This window comes from Schistocerca americana, chromosome 9, assembly GCF_021461395.2.
Source record: "Schistocerca americana isolate TAMUIC-IGC-003095 chromosome 9, iqSchAmer2.1, whole genome shotgun sequence".
Classification (NCBI taxonomy): Eukaryota; Metazoa; Arthropoda; class Insecta; order Orthoptera; family Acrididae; genus Schistocerca; species Schistocerca americana.
The window spans coordinates 208,009,432-208,025,515 of NC_060127.1; the positions used below are offsets into that span (position 1 = coordinate 208,009,432).

The 16,084-nt window shown below is 45.5% G+C and overlaps 1 protein-coding gene across 1 annotated transcript in view; it reads right to left on the bottom strand.

Annotated features, from left to right (window-relative positions):
- Positions 1-16,084, bottom strand: part of LOC124550829 (dehydrogenase/reductase SDR family member 11-like) — a 140,844-nt gene that overhangs the window by 95,279 nt on the left and 29,481 nt on the right. Inside the window, exon 4 of the mRNA XM_047125555.1 lies at positions 6,016-6,139. Coding sequence (XP_046981511.1) covers positions 6,016-6,139 — 124 coding nt within the window. The remainder of the gene's footprint in view (positions 1-6,015; positions 6,140-16,084) is intronic.

A 16,084-nucleotide genomic window follows, 5' to 3' on the forward strand; every position in this document is an offset into this window, starting at 1 on the left:
TCATATAAAATTAATTGTTGGTAAGGCGGGTGCCAGGTTGAGATTCATTGGGAGAGTTCTTAGAAAATGTAGTCCATCAACAAAAGAGGTAGCCTACAAAACACTAGTTCGATCTATATTTGAGTATTGCTCATCAGTGTGGGATCCGTACCAGGTCGGGTTGATAGAGGAAATAGGGAAGATCCAAAAAAGAGCGGCGCGTTTCGTCACAGGGTTATTTGGTAAGCGTGATAGCGTTACGGAGATGTTTAACAAACTCAAGTGGCAGACTCTGCAGGAGAGGCGCTCTGCATCGCGGTGTAGCTTGCTCGCCAGGTTTCGAGAGGGTGCGTTTCTGGATGAGGATTGGAATATATTGCTTGCCCCTACTCGTACCTCCCGAGGAGATCACGAATGTAAAATTAGAGAGATTAGAGCGCGCACGGAGGCTTTCCGGCAGTCGTTCTTCCCGCGAACCATACGCGAGTGGAACAGGAAAGGGAGGTAATGACGGTGGCACGTAAAGTGCCCCCTGCCACACACCGTTGGGTGGCTTGCGGAGTATAAATGTAGATGTAGATGTAGAAGTAGAGTTGGGACCTTAAGCGTGCATGTTGCGAGGTGCTATGGACCCAGACTTCGTATTGGTGGACAATAATGTTCGACCTCATAGAGCACGTGCGGTTGATGTTTTCTTGGAAACGGAAGGTACAGCACGCTTGGCGCGGCCTGATCGGTCTCCCAATTTGAATCCCACAGAGCAGGCCTGGAATGCACTAGAGAGACGGCTTGCATCATGTCAACATCCACTAACCACTCTCCAAGACTTCCGAATAGCTCTGCAGGAAGAATGGGCGTTATTACCTCAACACGAGAATGTCTACATTTTCTGTCTTCTCCATCTCCGCCATCATCAGTTATTTTGCTTCCTAAATAGGAAAATTTATCAACTGCTTTTAATGTCTCATTACCTGATCTAATCTTAATTCCACTACTTGCTAGTACCACTGTTTAACTTGTGTTGAAGTTCATCTTGTAATCTCCTTTTTGGGTACTGTCCATTCCGTTCAGTTCCCCTTCTAAGTCTTTTGCCATCTCTGACAGAATTCAATATCACTGGCAAATCTCAAAGTTGCTATTTATTCTCTCTTAAATTTGCTTTCCCCCGAGTCCTTCTCGATTTCCGTCGCTGCTTCCAAATTCATTAAAATCGGGGATGGCCTAAAACACTGTCTCTCTCTCTTCTCAATTTTCCCTCCCTTTCATGTTCTTCAACTTTTATTAATAATGCAGACTGATTTCCGTATGGGTTGTAAATATTCTTTGGCTGTCTGTTTTCTATGCCTTCTAGCTTCAAAAGTCCTAACAGTGTAAGCCAGTCAACATTGTCAATAGCTAACGCTAAACCTATAAATGCTATTAACGTAGGTTTTCTCCCTCTTCAGCCTACAAATCATAGGGTAAGGTCGCGTATTCTTGCATTTCTCAGTAAACTAAACTGATCCTCTCTGAGGTCGGTTGCTACCAGTTTTTCCATTCTCCTGTACATAAGACGTATGTAAGATGACTGAAATGACGACTGAAAATATTTACCAAGTCGGGAATCGAACCCGCTTCTCCTGTTCATTAGGCAGATGCGCCAACCACTACGCGACACTGGCGCAGTGGCTTTGCGTAGCGGCACAGGCTACCTTGGACAGCTACCTCCCCAATCCAAATTCCCATTCACGCCTACTTGGTATTTCCTCTAAACTGGAAGAGCATTAGGCAATCTCTCCGACTGTTTACAACAGCATCTTAGCATCCAACGAAATGTCTGAAACCTAGGAATAGGTGAGACGATAGGGTTCCAGAAACCGTTTCAAGTCTCAAACATCTGTTACGTATGTATGCAGACTGGAGCGATGAATGAAAATTTGTACCAAGGCCGAGAACTGAACTTGGTCTTCTGTAAATAGTTCCAGTCAATACTGTGCAACCATGACTTACTAAACTTGACCAGTCTCCAGTCCCAGGCTGGGTCAGTTTGGAGCAGAAGTGTCGCCATCCAACCCTATTTCCCACCATCTTTCTGTGTTCACTCTGATCCTATCCTTGCCTCTTCTTTCAACACATTTTTCGACAGCTTTCGTCTATCCCTTGTTCTTCCCCTTGGTCGTTTCCTTCGCATCTTCATTTCGTGTATCTTCTTGTTAATCCCCTTGTCTTCCATTCTCCTCAAGTGTCTTTTCCATCTTTTCCTTGATTTTCCCGTGCTCCTGTGCAAGGGTTTCTCTTTCGCTATTAACGTTATCCTTTCATTCACTTCTGAGGGACTTCGTTTGTATGCTCGTAATCTGCTTACATCTCTTTTCTTCATTACCCACGTTTCAGATGCAGAGATCAGTACTGGGATGTAGTAACTTCTGTATGCAGTATTACGTCTTTGCCTTTTTAATCAGGCTCCTAAAGCTTCGCAGGAATGCTTCTGCCTGTCTCTCTGTGACGTTCACTGACCTCTTTCCCATTTCTTTCACTTTCTCCTATCACACTTCCTACGTACCTGATACTTTCCACCTTCTTCAACATCTCACCTCCAATCCGTATTCCACTAGTTGGTCTATTTTTCTGTCTAGTTGTAACCAGGATCTCAAATTTGTTGACATTAAATTTCATTGCATTCTCTCCCGCAGTTTCTTGTCAAACATCCAGCTGAATCTCCTCCTCCCTGTTTCCCCAGATCATCAAATTATCCGTGAAAACCGTTGCTTTCATCTTGTCTTCTTCAGTTTATTCGTACCATCTTAGCCATTATCTCATCCAAGACCGCAATGATGGTCAGATGCGACAATGCACTGTCCTGTTTCACTCCACTTGTTTGCTACAACGAACTAAATTTTGAATATGATGGTTTGCTAGTATTCACACGTGTTCAGCACCTGCCATCTTTGGCATCAGGGTTATTATATTCTCTCTAAAGTATGAGGGTATTTCGTCGAGTACAGAACACGGTATGACTGTGTGATTTCATTACACAGAAATACCCCGGCACATTTCTCCGTATACAAGTCCCAACTACGACATCCTAAGTCGACATTCTCTTACTCCAACATGCGTTCCACTTTAGCCAAGGCTAGCGAAATAAACCAAGGCCTTATCAGACTGACGAGAGTCGTGGAGACGGCGTCTTCTGCTCGTAACTTGCCCTGCCCCATTACTACAGGAGGGTCCTATTTATATGGCTTCATTTGCACTCAAACCGAAACTTCCAGATGTCAGACACTCAGATCGGTACCAAACGTTGTGTGTCGGTAGTGTATCAACCAAAACACCACCGTCCAACGGAATGCGCGTAAACGGTGATTAAAAGTATCACCAGAGCTAGGGAGCACTAGAAAAGAGTGTGAGTGGGTCACTGTACTGTAGACCTCGCTTGGGTGAGAAGGTAGAGCGTTCGGTCGCCCTCGTGACAAGTTTTTTTACCTGTTTATGAAACTATTATAAGGGAGAATATTTTCCTGAGATGTAAAAGGACTTTTCGGAGTTTGTGGGAAGACTCATTTCGCAGTCTACTTTCAAAGAAACGAAGCGAAAGCAGACTGCCAAGAGAACAGTTCCGTAAATTCCAAACTGCTCTTTAACATGTCAGAAACAGGTTGTCTCATATCACACTTTCACTCAAACAACAAAGAAATTTGTCGCTATTGAGGTTCGAACCGGCGAACCTTGGTACGAGGATCTAACGCTCTACCAAGTTCTCTACGGAAGCAAGGGATGGTGTCTACTCACAGTGATGTTTTTCCTAGGCTCTGGTAGTTCTAGCGTTACTTTTAGTTAAGACGTACCCCTAGCACGAACTAAATCGGTGTTTTGGTCTATGCTCTGTAGACACACAACGCTTGCTACCGCTTTGACTGCCTGAAATCTGCAGGTTTGGGTGTCAGCAGCACTACTAGAAGGTTCGATGATTCTACCCCGTGCCCTGTGCGTGGCTGATAAGGCGGGTATCGTGTGATGTCCTTCATATTTGGTACACTTGCAATTTTCCTACCGTATATCTTTGGACCGCCAACAGCCTTCCCGCTGTGGTAACACCGGTCCCCGTCAGCTCTGTCAGCTGTCGGGCTGGGCTATCACTTGGATGGGTGACCATCCGGTCTGCCGAGCGCTCTTGGCAAGCGGGGTGCACTCAGCGCTTGTGAGGCAAGCTGAGGAGCTACTTGACAGAGAAGTAGCGGCTCCCGTCTCGTAAACTGACATACGGCCGGGAGAGCGGTGTGCTGACCACGTGCCCCTCCATATCCGCATCCAGTGACGCCTGTGGGCTGAGGATGACACGGCGGCCGGTCGGTACCGTTGGACCTTCCGAGACCTGTTCGGAGAAATCTTTGGACCGTTCAACCGAGAGGCCAGCCACAAGCCGCTGTTGCGCGTCCTAAGCTTATTATCCTGTTCAAATACGCTACTGGCCATTAAAAGTGCTACGCTAAGAAGAAATGCATATGATAAACGGATGTTCATTGGACAAATATATTATACTAGAACTGACATGTGATTACATTTTCACGCAATTTGGGTGCATAGATCCTGAGAAATCAGTACCCAGACCAACCACCTCTGGCCGCAATAACGGCCTTGACACGCCTGGGCAGTGAGTCAAACAGAGCTTGGATGGCGTGTACAGGTACAGCTGCCCATGCAGCTTCAACACGATGCCACACTTCATCAAGAGTAGTGAGTGGCGTATTGTGACGAGCCAGTTGCTCGGCCACCATTGACCAGACGTTTTCAATTGGTGAGAGATCTGGAGAATGGGCTGGCCAGGGCAGCAGTCGAACATTTTCTGTATCCAGAAAGGCCCGTACAGGACCTGAAACATGCGGTCGTGCATTATCCTGCTGAAATGTAGGGTTTGCAGAGATCGAATGAAGGGTAGAGCCACGGGTCGTAACACATCAGAAACGTAACGTTGACTGTTCAAAGTGCCGTCAATGCGAACAAGAGGTGACCGAGACGTGTAACCAATGGCAGCTGACACCACCACGCCGGGTGATACGCCAGTATGGCGATGACGAATACACGCTTCCAATGTGCGTTCACCGCTATGTCGCCGAACATGATGCTGTAAACGGAACCTGGATTCATCCAAAAAAATGACTTTTTGCCATTCGTGTACCCAGGTTCGTCGTTGAGTACACCATCGCAGGCGCTTCTGTCTGTGATTCAGCGTCAAGGGTAACCGCAGCCGTGGTCTCCGAGCTGATAATTCGTGCTGCTGCGAACGTCGTCGAACTGTTCGTGCAGATGGTTGTTGTCTTGCAAACGTCCCCATCTGTTGACTCAGGGATCGAGACGTGGCTGCACGATCCGTTACAGCCATGCGGATCAGCTGTCTGTCATCTCGACAGCTAGCGATACGAGGCCGTTGGGATCCAGCACGGCGTTCCGTATTACCCTCCTGAACCCACCGATTCCGTATTCTGCTAACAGTCATTGGATCTCGACCAAAGCGAGCAGCAATGTCGCGATACGATAAACCGCAATCGCGATAGGCTACAATCCGACCTTTATCAAAGTCTGAAACGTGATGGTACGCATTTCTCCTCCTTACACGAGGCATCACAACAAGGTTTCACCAGGCAACGCCGGTCAAATGTTGTTTGTGTATGAGAAATCGGTTGGAAATTTTCCTCATGTCAGCAGGTTGTAGGTGTCGCCACCGGCGCGAACCTTGTGTGAATGCTCTGAAAAGCTAATCATGTGCATATCACAGCATCTTCTTCCTGTCGGTTAAATTTCACGTCTGTAGCACGTCATATTCGTGGTGTAGCAATTTTAATGGGCAGTAGTGTATTAGCTCGCCTCTTCCGGAGCAATCGCAGTCGGGTGGCTCCCTCTCGGTCGAGAACTCTTAATGAGCCAAATGAACGGGCTGGTTGGAATATTTCTCACATTCGCGACAACAGGCATATCCCACTTCTCCCGACTGTACGACACCAACTGGCGCTGTTGTGTGCTGTGTTGTGGTCACGCAGACGAGACACGCCCGTGGCTTACCGTGAGTCTGATGCCGGAGTCGGCGAGCTCGAGCCGGAAGCCGTCCGCCAGCGCCTTGACCGCGTGCTTGGTGGCCGAGTAGAAGTGCAGCGGCGCCCTGCCCGGCACCTGGTGGGCCGCCTGGCTGCAACACAAACACAAACACAAACACTCGCTGCAGCGCCGGCCTCTGCTCCAGAGAGTGACGTAGCCTTGTCGACGAATGCTGCGCGTATTACACTTGTTTAAGTGAGGAAGACACGGGCTACACATTTACAGCAACTCCTACAGCTATACTCTACACCTTATAGGGTGTGGTGGAAGGTACTTTATGCTTCCTGTGCCTTCTCCCATTTCCTGTTTCCAGCAGCGAATGATGCATGATGTAAATTGCATTTCTCACATACGTGGTGACAGTTATTGAACTGTTCAAATAACTTACGGGTTAGCTGCCGGGTGACGTCGTCTGACACCGCCGGTATTTCGACAGGAGCACACCCTGCCATTCTCAAGGCACAAATGCAAGGAAGAAGAAATGTGCTAGCAAATTTAATACCTCGGTTCACAGAGGAGAAACAAGGAAGACACCACACACAGAACAAGTGCCAACACAAACAAAGATAACCAACCACAGAAATATCTATAGTTACTATTAATCAACAGGTGAGGTAGCACTAATTCTGTAGCTAAACATCTTGCTAGTTTGTTGATCCCACTAGTAGGTAGGTGTGAACACCACATTAAGAACTCTGCAGATTTCTTACGTCGATTGCAGGGACTGCGTTTGAATGACTGATATTTTAGCCAGTTTTGATGTGTTTTCTCTTTGCACTCGCGTTCCTCTCTCTGATTCGTTGCAACTAATTGAGGTTGAGTTTGGTGTCGAGTTAACAAATTTGATTCGACATGTGCTGATTTCCACTTACTTTTTATTCTATGGTCAGTACTACGAACAGACTGATGGAGTTGCAATGGGAAGCCTGTTGTCACCTATTGTGGCCAACTTGTTTATGGAGGACTTTGAGGAACGTGCATTGGAGTCAGCTACCTTGAAACCTGCGTGTTTTTTCAGATATGTAGACGATACTTTTGTTGTTTGGCCTCATGGTAGTGAGAATTTAAACCGGTTTTTGGAACATCTGAATTCAATCCAACCGAATAGTCAGTTCACTATGGAGGTGGAAAAGAATGGATGCCTTCCCTTCCTTGATGTGTTGGGCAAAAGTAAGACTGATGGTACGTTGGGACATTCTGTTTATAGGAAGCCTACCCACACTGACTTGTATCTGCGAGCTGATAGTTGTCACCATCCAGCTCAGCGTGAAGGAGTACTTCGAACCTTGCTTTCAGACCCTGAAACTTTGGCAGCTGAGCTATCACATCTCGAAGTCACCTTTCGTCAGAATGGTTATAGTGAGAGGCAGATCAAACCTGCGTTGCGCCATCAGCCTTCTGTGCAACGGGTGAGTGACGATAGCAACGGCCTTCTTGCCTTACGCAGGAAGCATTTCCAACAGGATTGGCCTATTTTGCGGAAATATGATGTGAAATGTGTTTTTGGAGCACCTTCTAAGACTAAAGCCCTGTTGGCGTCCGTAAAAGATGTTCTTGCTTTGCGTAAGGCTGGGGTCCATCGTATTCCTTGCAGTTGTGGCATGTCATATATTGGTCAGACAATCAGGACTGTGGAAGACCGGTGTATTGAACATAAGCGTCACACACGCTTACAACAGCCGAGCAAATCCGCTATTGCAGAATATTGCCTTCACACCGGTCATCCTATGGAATACAACATCACGGAGATTCTGGCTTGCACGTCCAGCTATTGGGATAGTGTTATTAAGGAAGCTGTTGAAATCTGACTATCAGGCAACCTTATTAACAGAGATGGTGGATTTTCTTTAAATGCTGCTTGGAATCCGGATCTGTCTCTCATCAAAAATCAGAGGGACAGAATTAGTGATACCCCATCTGTTGATTAATAGTAACTATCGATATTTCTGAGGTTGGTTATCTTTGCTTGTGTTGACACTTGGTCTGTGTGTGGTGTCTTCCTCGTCTCTCCGCTGTGAACCGATTTATTAAATTTGCTAGCACATTTTTTCTTCCTTGCATTTGTGCCTTGAGAATGGCAGGGTGTGCTCCTGTCGAAATATCGGCGGTGTTCGACGGTGTCACCCGGCAGCAAACCCGTAAGTTATTTGAACATTCAATTCGCCGGGAAAAGTTAAAGTTTCCAGAATGAGATTTTCACTCTGCAGCGGAGTGTGTGCTGATATGAGTTAAAGTTATTGAACTGTCTGAAGTAGAATCGTCATAACTTGTGATGTTCAAACTGCACGGCTGGTCGCAGGGCACGATGGGAATTACTATGCGCTGTATAGTTTGGTTTAGCGACGAATCCCACTTTCATGTGGATGGGTTCGTCAACAAGCAAAATTCACGTATTTGGGGGACTGAGACTTCTCATTTCGCGATCGAGAAGTCTTTTCACCCTCAATGGGTGGCTATGTGGTGTGCAATGTCAATGAAGGAATATTTCTTGACGGCGTGGCGACTACCGAACCGTACGTAAAGGTTTAGGACGATGATTTCATCCCCTTTATCCAAAGGGATCCCCATTTCGACCAGATGTGATTCATTAAAGACGGGCCTCGACCCTGTCGAAGCAGGAGAGTGTTTGATGTCCTGGAGCAGGACTGTCGGGACCGCATTCCGGCAGCGGCGTACCCAGAGACCACTGGCATGGGCCTCGATCGACCGCCATATTCTCCGGATCTGAGCACATGCGACTCCTTTTTTGAGGCTGTCTTAAAGGCAAGGAGTACAGCAATAACCGCAAAACCACTGCTGAGCTGAGAACAGCCATTCGCGAGGTCATCGGCAGCAGCGATGTTGCGACGCTTCAGCGCATCACGCAGAATTTCGCTACTCGTCTGCGCCACATTATCGCCAACGACGGCAGGCGTATACGCATTTTATTACCTAAATCCCAGTGTCTGTAGTGAGGTGGTGGTGATGATGTTTGGTTTGTGGGGCTCTTAACTGCGCAGCAACGTTCGCTGAACGGTCGTCAAGGAGACACTGTTCGTAGCCCCTCGGTTCATCTGAGCGGCCAGCCTGTCAGGCGTGTTTGTCCGCACACACATCTCGACAGCCGTCGTTCGCCACTGTCACCTCTGGCTCGTGTTGTACCGCACCTGCCTCGGCGTCGTGTTTGGATACCGCCATTTTGCTGCGCACGGTACACTTTAATGGCGGCAGCACGCGAACACTTCACAAACTCCTTCCATCCTTGGCCTGAAGCCCGATAATCATGTCTTTTTGGGCGTAAGATAAATCGCTCCATTTTCACATTTTGAGAACATTTGCACTGTTTTCCGCGTCCCCCGGACACTTTTTATATACTGTCCAGTGCCAACTGCCACCTGTTAGTGGTTATTGTTGCATGCTGGTATCGAACATAGGCTGTGGTCACGCCTACATTGTTGCACTATGCACAGGATGACAATTATTGAACTATATCAAAGAAAACGAAAATTAGTTACAAACTGCGGTGTACACACACTTTATTCAACATATAAACGTCACTACAGATTGGATCACGGGGTCTCGGGTCCGATTCCCGGCCGGGTTGGGGAATTCCACTGCCTGGGGACTGGGTGTTGACCTCACCATTTCATCATCATCATCATCATCATCATCATCATCATTCGTGACAGTGGCTAGACTGGACCGTGTAAAAAAATTGTAGTGTGTAAAATTGGGACTTTGTACGGGTGCTGACGACCGTGCAGTTGAGCGCCCACAACCAAACATCAGACGAATCACGTTTTATGCTCCATTGGACAGAGGGTCGTTGGCGTGAAAGGCAAAAAACGTCTGGAAGCAAACACCCTCCATGCGTTATGCTCTGGGGATTGTTTTCGTGGCATTCGCTCGGTGATCTCATAGAACTGCAAGGCACACTTGCTCGACACAAATATGTATCTATCCCTGGGGAACACGTCCACCCCCACATAGAGTTTGAAGTTGCTCGTCACGATGGCATCTGCTAGGAAGACAATGCAAGGTTCGCAGTTTACGGTTGTGGTTCGAAGAACACCAGGGCGTTACCGCACTCCCTCGGCCACCAATACCCCCGGATTTGAACCCAATCGAGAATCTGTGGGACCGCCTGGATTGGACTTTTTCGCGCCACTGATCAGCTGAGAGAACTAGCGGAGCTGATCACGGCACTCGAGCTGACACGAGTCCACCCTTCCGTCGGCACCCTCCAGAACCTCACTGACTCTTCCTGCGCCTCTCGCAGCAGTGCGTGCGGAGAAACGCCGTTTTTCAGGCTTTTAACAGTAAGTATGGAATGCACAAGAACGTTTATGCAGTTTCAAAGACACACATTGGTAACTTATTCCCTACACAAGGAGCAACTTCAGTGTGTTAAAAATTCTGTCTTCTGGACATTGCGTTGTACTAAAATGTCCACTTTTTTCTGTGTCAGACTGCACTGAAACGTCAAAGGAACTGGTATAGTCATGCGTATTGCAATACAGAGATATGAAAAGAGGTTGAATACGGCGCTACGGTCGGCAACACCCGTGTAAGACAACAGGTGTCTGGTGCAGATGTTGGGTCGGTTACTGCTGCTATAATGGCCGGTTATCACTATTTAAGTGAGTTTGGAGGTGGTGTTATCGTCGACGCACGAGCGATGGGACAACGCATCTACGAGGTAGTGATGAAGTAGGGATTTTCCCGTACGACCATTTAGCGAGTGTAGCGTGAATACCAAGGATCTGCTAAAACAGCAAGTCTGCTGCATCGCTGCGGCTAGTAAAAGATCCTGCGATAACAAGAACCAACGACGACTGAAGATAATCGTTCAACGTGACAGAAGTGCAACCCTTCCGCGACGTGCTGCAGATTTCAGTGCCGGGCCGTCAACAAGTGTCAGCATGCGATCCATTCAACAAAACACCATCGATATGTGCTTTCGGAGCCGAAAGCCCATTCGTGTTCCCTTGATGACTGCACGACAAAAAGCTTTACGCCTCACCTGGACCCGCCGACAGCGACATTGGACTCTTGATGACTGGAAACGTGTTTCCTGGTCGGACGAGTCTCTTTTCAAATTGTATCGAGCGGATGGACCTGTACGGGTATGGTGACAACTTCATGAATGTATGGACCCTACATGTCAGCAGGTTATTTTTCGAGCTGATGCAGGCTCTGTAATGGTGTGGGGCGTGCGCAGTTGGACTGACACGGGACCCCTGATACGTCCAGATATGACTGTGGCAGGTCACACGTGCGTCAGCATCTTGTCCGATCACCTGCATCCACTTATGTCCGTTGTGCATTCCGACGGGCAATTCCAGCAGGAGCCACACACCACATGTCCAGAGTTACTACAGAGTGGCTCCAGGAACATTCTTCTGAGTTTAAACACTTCTGCTGGCCAACAAACTCCCCAGACATGAACATCATTGAGCATATCTGGGATGCCTTGCAACGCACTGTTCAGAAGCGATCTCCACGCCCTCACACTCTTACAGATTTATGCAGAGCCCTGAAGCATTCAAGGTGTCAGTTCCCTCCAGGGCTACTTCAGACATTAGTCGAGTCCATGCTTCGTCGTGTTCGGGCACTTCTGCGTTCACGCGTGGGCCCTACTTGGTATTTGGCAGGTTTACTAGTTTCTCTGGCTCTTCAGCGTATGTATAGTATGACAGCTCACTAATCTGGAGTCGGCAATAGTGCCATCTGCATCTCACACAAGCAAACATTGTCTGATCACAATAGTTATTTAGATATTCATAACGCGTATTGCTTTGTTCATCAGTTAGAAATTGATAACAGTTTCAATAAAAATGTTCTATATTCTGAACAGAAACACCTATGAATAGAGATGCTACAACAGGGACATGTAATTGGATATTCAGAAAGAATGGCACTTGTGAATACAAACTCACTGGGTCTCTGAGTATAGTGCACTAGGAGAGGTGTAGACTAACGAAAGATGGCGTCCACGTAGGTGCAGTGCCCTTACGGGTTGTGGGATCGAGAAAATGGCGTATTTACGCCACACTCCGTGACAGAGATCTTTACCAGGCTCTTCTCAATCGGTCATTACATCTAAAATACGAAAATCGCGAATAGTGTACAGGAACAAAGCGAGGATTACATCAAAATGTTAGCAGCAGTCACAGTCAAGCTACAGTAGCCCATTACAAACAATATCGTAACGTGCTTAAAATGTTATTAGAAGGGCAAAGAGTATGTGGTACGCAAATAGAATAGCTAATTCACAGGATAAAATTAAAACCATATGGTCGGACGTGAAGGAAGTGTGTGGTCAGTAGCACAAGGTCGACTATATAAATTCAATTTGTAATAAAAATGTTCTATTGCTGATAACTCAGATATATGTACAGTATTTAACAGTCACTCTCTGAGCATTACTGGTGAATTAAATAAAAACTTAGTTTCTACAGGGAATCATGTAATTCTCTTGGAAAATACCTTTCCGAGACTGAGACCTGAAATACTCCTCTGTGATACTGACAAGGGAGAGACTGAGTCAACAATTAAATCACTGAAGCCTGAGGACGTTCTTGGATATGATAGAGTACCTATCAGAATATTAAAGTACTGCGCTGCGCCTGTTATCCCTGTACATAGCCAAATTTGTAACTTTTCGTTTAAGAATGGTCAGTTTCCTGAACAATTAAAATACTCAGTAGTAAAGCAAGAAAGTGGTAATGTAGACAATTTTAGACCTATTTCTATACCATCAGTTTTTGCTTAAGCTATTGAAAAGACTGTGTATGTAAGGATAATTGATCATTTTATTTCACATAATTTGCTATCAAACGTACAGTTCTGTTTTAAAAGTGGTTTAACAACTGGAAATGCTATATTTTCTTTTCGCGGTGAGATACTGAATGGATTAAAGAAAAGATTTCGAACGCTAGGCATCTTTTTGGTTTAAATGAGGCACTTTGATTGTGTTGTTCACAAAATTTTGCTCCAGAAGTTGTACCTTTATGGAACAGCTTACAACTGGTTCACCTCTTTGTTTAATAACAGACAGGAAAAGGTGATTCTCCACAGTCTTGAGTGTGGGGTCTGACTGGGGCACAGTCAAGTGGGGGGTACTCCAGGGATCAGTGCTGGGGCGACTCTTGTTCCTTATTTATTTAAATGATATGCCCAGTTGTATTACAGGTGATTCAAATTTTTTTTTTCTTTTTCTTTTTGCGGATCACACTAGCTTGGTAGTAAGGGATGTTGTGTCCAATGTTAGCATTGTTTCAAATAGTGTAGTTCAAGACATAGGCTCATGGTTTGTAAAGGTAAACTAACGCTAAATTACAGTAAATCTCAGTTTTTACAGTACGTAATACACAATTCGACAAAACCAGATGTTTTAATTTCACAAAATGGGCATACGATTAGTGAAACTGAACTATTCAAATTTCTAGGTGTTCAGATAGATAGTTATCTGTCGTGGAAAGGCCACATACAGGATCTTGTTCGAAGACTTAATACTGCCATTTTTACTATTCGAACCGTATCTGAAGTAAGTGATAGTTCGACACGAAAAGTAATCTGCTTTGCTTATTTTCTTTCGCTTATGACACATGGTATTATATTTTGGGGTAACTCCTCCCATTCTCAAATGATATTTCTGGTTCAGAAACGGGTGGGTCTGGCAGTAAGGAACCTCCTGTTGACCCACTTTCATTAGCCTGTGTATTCTGACATTGGCCTCTCAGTATATATATTTTTACTGTCGTTTCTTGTTAACAGTATCAGCTTATTTGCAATACTTAGCAGCTTTCACTCAGTTACTACTAGGTAGAAATCCAGTCTGCATGTGGATCGCACCTTCTTGACTCTTGTACAGAAAGGTGTGAAATATACTGCTGCATCCATTTTGAGTAAGCTACTACAAGAAATAAAAAAAAAAAATTAGCAGTAATCGATGCGCTTTCAAACCGAAACCGGAGAGTTTCCTCATAGGTCACTCCTTCTATTCTGTCGAGGAGTTCCTTGCAAAATCAAGCTGATTCCTGTGTTATGTTGCTGACTGCGTTTACTTAAATTTATAGCTTGTCTTTTTTGGGGGCTTATAAACATTTTATTTGATCTGTTATTACTTTTATGTTGTAATTTCATGTACCGACACCTTCCATGACCCTTGAGATTTGCTCCTCAATTTGGTACTACGGAACTAGACGTGCAAAATAAAAAAAATTAAGAACAACTGTTGGTAAGCCTCGATCTGAGCTCTAATGAGTAATTTTCTCCTTTTACTTTACACGTCTAGTTCCGTAGTACCAAAGTTTCTTCGCGAGCTATACTTACGAGGACGCAACACACCGACTGACGATGACCATACGATCTCGGAGCGCATACGATCTCGGAGCGGCTGTGTTGTAGCGTCTTATAATGGAGTGGAAACGCGAATAAGCAAGCGCAGTTAAACCAAGACAAAGTAGATGTCGCGCACTCATGGACAGGGACCAACAAACATTGTGGAGGGTGACTGTAAGAAACTGTATGAAATCAGAGGAAGGATTCACTCGGCAGAACCAAATTCCTACCAGCAGTCCAGCTAGGAAGATGACCACGAATATGGAGTTTACGTACAATGGCGTACAGTGATCGTGCAGCTCCTCATAAAGTATGCGGTGCTTGAGGTGGTGTAAAGAGCAGCACAAGTGGACTGTGGATGAATGGAAGCGAGTGACTAGGACTGGTGAATCACGCTGTGCCACGTGACCGTTCGATGGGTAGGTCTGGGTCCGGCGACTGCTCAGAGGACACTACATGTAATCCTGAGTACTGGCAGTACTGAAGCGCGGAGGAACCGGCGCTACGGTAGGGGCATGTCTTTCCTGGTTAGCTTTGGTCTCCTTGTTGGGCTTAAGTGATCACCAAATGCGGGATAATATGAACACATTGTGTATGGCGTGCAGTAGAGCAGCAATACAGAGACGGCGACTGCTTGTTTCAGTACGACGATGCACCCTGCCATAAAGCAGTATCTGTGAGGCAATGCTTGTGGACAAAAACATTTCTAGTTATCTTCTTTGTTTTTCCGCCTCTTTTTTCCACATTTGCAGATATACAAGATGGCATTCAACCTAAACGAGTTGCTAACCAAAAGTTTTAGCATTCACAGCCTGACAGGCGATCAAGTCTACTTTAGAACATAAAAACATCTTGCAGCTACGACCAAGCATATACACTTCGATAAAAAATGTGTCAAAAGTACCAGAGGTTTTACAAAGCATAATGATGTATGTAATGTAAAGATGACAAAAGACAGGTCCAAAGTCGTAACACATATTTGCTCTATTAATCCAAATAATCCCACCCTATAATAGAGGTTTAAACTTCTGAAACGAGTTCTTTAAATAAACAAAACAGTGACTGATAGGAGCTGCTCTTTGATTCCACAGCAATAAAAGTCACGTGGAGGCCTAACCAGAAAGGTCTGAATTTAAGGAAGAAGTGCCAAAATTTTCGTAAAACAAATATGACGTGAAGTAGCTTCGGAAGAATGGAAGAAAGAATGGCTGCAGGCTACAAAAGAATATTTTCCAGCGGTGCACCAAAGACTGGCGAGCAGTTTAGTAAAGTGTCTTAACTTTGCAGCTATGTTAACGGGACAGGGAGCTGGGAGGCTTATTACCGTCGATTCAGAACAACGAACGACTCCATGTGTCGATGCACTGGAGGCAAACGAACTGGAATGCAGCAACCTGAACAGGCAGGGTAACACATTACTGAAAATTTTAAAAGTCAAAGACCGAAAATGGCCGACTAGTGACAGGGAACTCGTTCAACAGACTTCTATCATCTCTATAATTCTATAGAATTTCTGAATGTATCAATTTGAGTCACCAATTCCTGACACAAACTATATATACGAGTACATTCTAAGGCAATAATCACTGTGAGAGACACTATGCAATATTTAAAATATCTTTTGTCTGTATACAAAAAAGTGCGTAATTAAGTGAACCAACACATGTAGTATCACTCTTTGTAATGTAGCTTTTCAATAAACTGAAATATT